Here is an 8,340-nt window from a genome sequence, read left to right as displayed (position 1 = left end):
GGCCCTGAATTCAAACACTATAAAACGTAAAAATAAAATTTAAAAACATGACTCAAAAACAAGAGGAATTAAGCAATTAATGTGAAGATTTTAAGCAAGACTATTCAGGGACTATAAGTGGGAAACAGGATTATTTCAACCCTATAAGCAGTGTAAATGGAGTTATGTGTACCTGAACTACTGCAGTAAATAGACGACTTTCAAATCGTACAAAAGAATTTTTGGGATTACAGTTTGGTTCCATTCACATTTGAGACTATTTGGAACCCATATAAATCCCGTACAATCTCTACAAAGACTCAGATATTCACAAAATCAAGTTTTAAATTCAACAAAGACTTTGTTTTGATTGGCTGAACTCTCTTAAGAGAAATAATCAATGACAAGAATTTAAGAAATATCAAGGCAGGCCTGACGGTATGTACCTATAATCTCAGCACTCACACATGGTAGAAGGAGAGAATGGACTCCTGCAAGTTGTCCTCTGACTCCTACATGTGTACACACACACACACACACACACACACACACACACAGAGTAAAAAATTGAAAACTCTACCTTCATCAAAATTATTGAAGTACGGCATATTTACAAAACTAAACAAATCATTAACATACTACTAGATAAATTTTTACAAGGTAAACGCTGTAGTGACCTACTGCCCACATCAAGTCAATCAGCTTCCTAGCATAACAAATGTTTCTTGAACTCTCTCCTGGTCTCTACCTCCTCTACCCAATACTAATCAGGTTGCTGGCTACTTTGGCTTGTTTGGGAACTTTATATAAAAGGAACTCTGTGAGACATAATCTTATGTCTGGCTTCTGGTCAGTACTCTGTGTGTAGAGTTCATCTGTGCTGCTGCATCTAGCAGGCTGCTGAACAATTATTGAAACAGTTTATCCATTCTGCTTTAAACATTCAGGCTGCTGCCAGGGTGAAGCTCTTATGAACAATCCTACTTATAAGCATCCTGTACCTGCCATATGCCATAAGAATTTTTTTGTTTACACAGGGTCTCATTACCCAGCCCTGGCTGGCCACGAACTTACTATCAGGTCAGCCTCAATTTCACAGAGATCCACATGCCTCTTCCTCCCAAGTGCTGAGAAAAAAGGCATGCACACCACCCTGAAATGTAATTTTTTTTTTTTTTTTTTTTTTGAAGGAGGGTCTCCCGGTAGCCCCAGCTGTCCTGGAACTTACTATGTAGACCAGGCTGGCCTTGAACTCACAGAGATCCACCTGCCTCTGCCTCCCAAGTGCTGGGACAACAGGCATGCGCCACCACGCCTGGCTTCTGAAATATGATTTTTAAAATAAGAGTGGGTGATCTCTGCTTTATATAAGCCAAGGTTTTAAAACTTTAAATAAGGTATTTATTCAATCTGATGTCAGAAATACTAGCTGCACTTATATTTCTACTCTTACTGTTAAACACTCTTGTCCAATATCTAACTCAGTCCATTTGAATCAAATGTGAATATAAAATTACTTTTTCACAAGACATGGTGATACATGACTGTAAGTACCTTCCAGCACTTGGAAGGCTTTACACTCATCACTACTTTAAATATATAGTAATCAAACCCCTAGTTCCTGCTTCTTTACAACTTATTGCCACAGTATGAGTGTCTTTGTGTGGTAGAGCAGTTAATGCCTACTGCCTGGTGGGACAGCTTCAGGTCCCTGGGGATATGTCCTCTAAAGAGAATGTGGGCTCTGGCTCTCTCCAGCTCTCTCACTCTCTTTTGTTGGCTGGCGGGTCTCGCTGCTGGGGTGGGTCTCTCTGGCTCTCCGTGGCTGGGAGTGCAGGCTCTACAGATGGGTAGGTCCGCGGCAGCCGTGGTGAGTGCAAGCTCTGCAGGGGGCTGCAAGATGCCTGGCGGGTTCTGTGCCAAGCTGCAGGGGGCTCTGCGCCAAGCTGCAGGACGCTCCCTCTGTGCCCGCAGTCATTGGCCACCGGTCCGCGGGGGGCAGGGAGAGCAAAGCAGGGAGCGCAGAAGCGTCGCGTGAGTGTATGTTGACGGAGGGACAGCTCCCTCCGGGAAGACTGCTCACACGCTGGTCCCAGGCACAGTAAAACACAGCTCAGCTCCAGACAAATTCAGTGATACAGCTTCAGCCAAGTTCAGTAATACAGCTTCGATTTATTAGGGGGAAACTAGAGAATTTATAGTGTGGAGGCAGTAGCAAAAGCCTCAGCTGATAGGTGCTCCTAGGATGCTTTATTTACATGAGGCGGTGGGCTTCTATCAGGCTGTCAGACAATGCCTGATTATCACATAGAAAAACCTGGTAGTTTCTATGCCAGAGGTCATGTTTCCAGTAAGGCATCTGTGGCAGGCACTTCAAAGAGAGCCAGGAGGAGAGCAGGAGGCGCCCTGCTGAAAAAGGGGAGTCTCTCCATTATGTGCCAAGCCGGCTAGCAGCTATCCTGACATGGAGAGACTGCGACCCTAACAGCAGGGTTCCCCAATACTCTTTACCTCCCTCCCTCCCTCTCTCTCTCCCTCTCTCCCTCCCTCCCTCCCTCCCTCCATGAGGTGAGTGCTTTGGCTCTGGAACACTCCCATTATGACATGCTATCTCACCAAAAGCCCAATTCATTGTGGACTAAAACCTCCATAAGCCAAAATAACCTCCTCTTTGTAAGATGATCATCTCCGATGTGTGATACAGAAATGGAAAGCTAACGTGCCTATGAAGGAAGTACGTATTACAAAACACAAATCTGTTCTTGAGCTGGGTCTAGTAACTCATATCTATACCCAGAACCTGAGAAGCCAAGGCAGGAGGACTGCCCTGAGTTCAAGGACGACCTGGTCTAAATTGTGAATTCCAAGTCAGCCTGTGTCAAAAAGTGATGCCCAGTTTCAAAAAACAAAACAAAATAAAAAGCTGGGAGGTGGCATGTGCCTGTAATCCCAGCACTTAGAAGTAGAGGCAGGATGAGCAGGACTTGAAGTTCATCTTCAACTACTTAGTGAGTTTAAGGCCAGTCTGTGCCACATGTGAGCCTGTCTCAAAGAACTGAAAAAAAGATAAGTAAATAAGTAAATAAAATGTTTTTTCTATAATCGTAGTGATGCAAGGCCTAATGGCATATTTAAAACTATGGGCTTTTGAGGGCTGGAGAGATGGCTCAGCAGTTAAGAACACTAACTGTTCCTGTAGAAGACCCGAGTTCGAATCTCAGCCTCCACATGGCAGCTAACAACTGTCCAAAACTACAGTTCTAGGGGATCTGACAGCCTCTTCTGTCCTTTGTGGGCATTGTACAACATGGGTGCACTTACCTACATGCAGGTATAACACTCATACACATAAAATAAAAATAACAAAATATTAAAACTGTATCTTCCAAGGCTGGACTAGTTGGCTGGGAAGAGTAGCTGGTGAGGGTCCAGTGACCCTGCTTGGCACTCCTTTAATGAATGAGCACAACCGTCAACAAGCCCAACTGGAAGACAAAAGAGAAATGTGGAAGAACCCAATAGAGGGATGCTTTTGGAAGCCCTTGTCAAGAAACTCCAATGGACTCTCATATGAACATTTGAAAATTGCCATTCTTTCTCCCCTTAGAGACAATAGTTATGCAATTTGGGATTCTTTTAGGATAGACCCACTGAAGGGGTACTCCAATTGACTGACCCTACATCCTGTTCAGCATGGAAGAAGCCAGAGTGGTCTGCATCCAGATTCCCTATCCACAAGCTGGGTAACCTCTTCAGAGGATGGTGTGGTAAGAATAGGAAGTAGGAATTGGCTAGGCAGTTAGTATAAAAAGACCCCAAAGAAAAGTAGCCAGTTTCGTGGCTAAAAGTCACACTGTCCTTGGGCCTGTCAGCAACATACTCTGTTCCAAAGGCCAAAAATGTCAAGTATTTGGGAGCTTTTATTTAATCCTTAAAAGATTTTAGGGTTACCTCTTCAGAGGAGGGAATGTTGGAGGGGAGGGAGTGAGCATGGATTTGATCAAAACACCTTATATGCATGTATGAAATTCTCAAAGTTTTTCTAAAACTTAAAAAATAATTTTAAAAATTAAAACTATGGACTTTAATCCTTGTCTTCTGTGTTTCTGTCAGTAGAGTTCAGCTGACAAGTTTGTGGTTAGGACACTGGCACAGCTAGAAAGAATTGTGGTTACACCTATGGCATCTAGCTGAGGTGGGGACATCATACCTCTAGCCCCAGCCAGACAGCTGTGGTAAGCACCTGCAACTTCCTGCCCTTCTTTGGAAACTTTTAAACTATTCTAAAAAATGAAACTTTACTATGATACTTTTGAATATGTAATACTTATGAAATATGTGAACTTCCCTTAATCGGGGTCCAGACTTTACCGTTTGAGCCTCCTGGACCAGTTTGCAGCCAGAGAAAATACCTGCTTCCTGTAAATTCCCAATGTCCTGCCTGATTTTTCCCACAACAGTACTTATGTTCCAACCTCAGTGGCTTCAGCCAAGTATCATTTTGGAGCATGCCCGTAATCTCAGCACTCGATGGTAGAGGCAAGAGGATGAGGCAGGAACTCAGGCCAGCGCAGCTACACAAGATCCTTTCTCAGAACAAATGGGGGGTGGGGTGGTCCTCCTGAGAATGGATTCCTAGATTTTACCATGTAAGGAAAATAGATTGAGAACCTACACTGTATTTGACTACAATGTAGACATAACATGGATGGCAAGGGGACAGAGCCCTCTGAAGGGCCAAATATATGTTGAAAAGAAGAAGCTTAAAATTACCAATTAAAATAAGATTAAGTTTAGTGAGGGGAAAAAAAATGCACCTCGATTCTAGAGAAGAAGAACATAGGAATATAGGTTTATAAATTAGCAAAGTGTGACTGGGGAACAACTAACGGAAGTAAAGAAAAAGAAGAAAAATGAGCCTGAACTAGGTCTGGGTAGATTCTCTGCTCTCAAAAACAAAAGAGCAATCCAGGCTCCTCCTGCAAGAATACCCAAGCAGTCAGACACCATGAGGAAGGACGATTTGCCAGACGGAGCGTATCTACTCTGATTGTAAGCATACCAGTGACACAATGTCTCCTACCTGCTTACTGGTGTTGACAAAATTCCTTTTTGAGAGGAACAAAAAAGCCTGTTTCACATTTACACATACACACAAAGAAATGACATTAGATAAAAATGCCTGGTTGTTTAAGTTTTACTACAAAATGCTCATTCAATAAGGACTTCTGTCACTTGCAACCTGTCTTCCCCTACCCCTTTCTGAAGTGCTGGGGATCCAACCCAGGGCCTCATGCATGCTAGGCCAGTACTGTAGCAACTGAACTGTATCACAAGTCCCTCAGCTCCACTAACTAACCCTCTATGCCCATCAACACACTGAATTTCACTCACAACTTTTCCATCTTGGAAGCCCCATGCTCTAAACACCAACTGCTTATCTTTCCCTCACGTGGCCTTCGACCTCTCCCTCGCAGTCTCACGCCCTCTTCTTGAGGCCATCATAGTACATTACCTCAGTAACTGAGTCAGACTCTTCAGTAGCCTCCTCTGCTTGGGCCCAGCGCTCACCTTACAATCTTGAATAGATACACTCTGCTTTTCCCACTCCCCAACTGAGCCTACTCAAGAAAAAAGCACACACTTCTGCAGCTGCTGCCCAGCTGCTGCTATAAATTTCTACCAACAAGATATATTCTTGGTGGAGGGGAAAAAAAGACTTAAAATTCTTTTGAAAACTATCCCTTTTCCCATCCATATGTTATAGCTTTCTCACACTTAACCCCTATCAGTTTTTAATCTTTCTAGGTGAACTATAAAATAATTTTATCAAGTTAAAAATTTTAAAACCATTATGCTTTTGATTAGAAGCAAACTCTATAACCTGGAAAGAAATGACATGTGCTAATAATTATGTCTGCCCACTCTAAAATATAATGGGCTTTCTCTCTTTTTTTAAATCTTAAATCACCTTATATCAATCTCAACCTGACCTGTAATTCAGACTAATGACAACCCTGAAGATGGCACTGCTCAGCTAAGTGATTTGTAAGATTAAGTACCACACTGTCTACCAGCCCTGGTTAAACAGTCCTGTAACCCTAGTTACCTGGAAGGCTAAGGTAGGAGGCTCACAAGGGCAGGGCCTGCACAGGACAGATGGAACTCAAGATTAGTCTAGGCAACTTAGCAAGACTCTGTCTCAAAGTAAGAAACAAAACAAAACACTAGGCTGGAGCTCACCAGTAGAGTGAGTGCTAACCTCACAAACTAAAACAAAATCTTTATTCTAGAAATTTAAGTATAAAATATAATTCCTATTTAAATAAAATGTTACCAATTATTTTCTAACTTGCAAAGATAAAGTTGGCCTATTTTTCCACCATACTGAAAAACATCTACTATCTGAAGATGCTGTTAACAAGACAAACTTTGGTGCAGCATGTGATATCACACACTAAACTTACACTGGGGTGAGTCCGAGGAGGAAATCGCTCTCTTGGAAGTCGTTCGTAGTCATATCGTCCCTCAGACCACATTTCATCACTTGCACAAGCCACTACAGAGAAAGCAAAAATCATGGCTTTATGTTGTGAGTAAATAAGACAGTAAGAAGTAGATGACTGCCTTCCACATGTGTTTTCCACATCTTAAGGGAGCAGGGGTAACCACAGGGAAGGGTGAGTAATGCAATGCTTCTTCCAATTCTGAGGTTTTTTGGTTTTGTTTTGGTCTTTTTGAGACAGGGTCTCCTTGTAGCCCCAGCTGTCCTGGAACTCACTGTGTAGACCAGGCTGGCCTCGAATTCACAAATATCCGCCAGCCTCTGCCTCCGCCTCCCAAGTGCTGGGATTAAAGGCGTGCACCACCACGCCCAGCCATCTGAGGTATTTTTAAGGTGTGCCCTGCCTTCTGTCTTCAACACACTTGGGTTTTTTTGTTTTGTTTGTTTTTTGAGACAGGGTCTCCCTATAGCCACAGCTGGACTGGATTCACTAAGGAGACCAGGCTGGCCTCGAACACAGAGATCTGCCTGCCTCCCAAGTGCTAGGACTAAAGGTGTGCACCACCATGCCCTGCCCATCTTCAACAACACTTAAAGGGCCAATACAAATGTTCCCCCATATAGTTCTTCACTGTCACATTAAAACAAAACAGAAAAGGTATCATTTAATAGTCTGCAAATCAGACTGCCAAAGCTACTTGACCTGCCGATGACTGATCTGTGTTAAGAGTGTTTTGTTTTCTGCAATCTTAGAACCTCATCTCTATGTTTAATGTAGAAAAAGATATAAAGGTGCAAAAACATACATAACACACACTGAAGTAACCTTAACTACAGAAATAAGACAATCATAATCTTATTTATCTGTACCTCATGTGTATGAGCATTTTGCCTGGATGTATTTAAGTGTATCACATGCAAACAATGCCCACAGAGGCCAGAAGGCATCAGATCTCCTGGAACTACAGTTACAATTGTTTGTAAGCCACCATGTTGATGCGGAAAACCCAACCTGGGTGCTCTGTAAGAGCAGCAAGTGTTTTTAACCACTGAGCCATCTCTCCAGCTCCTTGATTTTATTTGTAATGATACAAGTTTATTCTAGTGTAAAAACATTTGTAAATTTTAAAATTAAAATGAAAGTTTTATCACTATTCAATTTGGAGAGGAGAGGATATCTTCTTTCTAAAAGAAATGATTCCTCCATTGTAAGCTTACAATCTGGGCAGTGGGTGAACGGGGCACATTAGAGTCCAAGGGCACACAGCTTCAAGGGCAGATGAAAAGTAAAACTGAACAGGCAGGAGGCAGGATAGGCAAAGAGAGTAGATGACAGGTGGAAAAGAGGCCACTTAGAGCAGCCACAGATGGAGCTGCCGTAGCTTTTCTGTGAAAGACTAAGAACTTGGGGCCTTGCCTGTTGAGAGCTGAGCAAATGCTTATCTCTTAGGAGAATTTACTAGATATTTATGGCCATTTTTAGCTATAAAATCAAGAACATTGTCTTTATACATTTTTTTAAATCTATGTTGATTTTATGGATGCAAGTGTTTTGCCTAAGGTATGTAGCACCACGTGTACAATGCCCAAAGAGGCAAGAAGAGGGCATCGATCCCCTGGAACTGAAGTTATAGACAGGTGTTAGCAGTCATATGGGTGCTGGAACCCAACCTGGGTCTGCAAGATCAGCTCTTAACCACTGAGCCATCTCACCAGTCCAACCGAAAAGACTGACTTTAAAATACTTCTGTTTAAAAATCACGCCAGGTGTGGTGGTGCACGCCTGTAACCCCAGCACTTGGGAGGCAGAGGCAGGTGGATTTCTGTGAGTTCAAGGCCAGCCTGGTCTACATAGT

General features: G+C 42.8%; 1 protein-coding gene across 14 annotated transcripts in view; it reads right to left on the bottom strand.

Moving 5' to 3' along the window:
* The window catches only part of Pphln1 (periphilin 1), a 143,061-nt gene that overhangs the window by 127,579 nt on the left and 7,142 nt on the right, over positions 1-8,340 (bottom strand). For all 14 annotated transcript variants that reach the window (XM_008844847.3, XM_008844853.3, XM_029569197.1 and 11 more), the window contains exon 2: positions 6,447-6,538. In XM_008844847.3, the coding sequence (XP_008843069.1) occupies positions 6,447-6,518 (72 nt within the window). In that variant the 5' untranslated portion in view covers positions 6,519-6,538. The remainder of the gene's footprint in view (positions 1-6,446; positions 6,539-8,340) is intronic.

The sequence above is a fragment of the Nannospalax galili genome, unplaced genomic scaffold, assembly GCF_000622305.1.
Source record: "Nannospalax galili isolate Female #2095 unplaced genomic scaffold, S.galili_v1.0 scaffold1022, whole genome shotgun sequence".
NCBI lineage: Eukaryota > Metazoa > Chordata > Mammalia > Rodentia > Spalacidae > Nannospalax > Nannospalax galili.
This window is presented reverse-complemented; position numbering and strand designations above follow the sequence as displayed.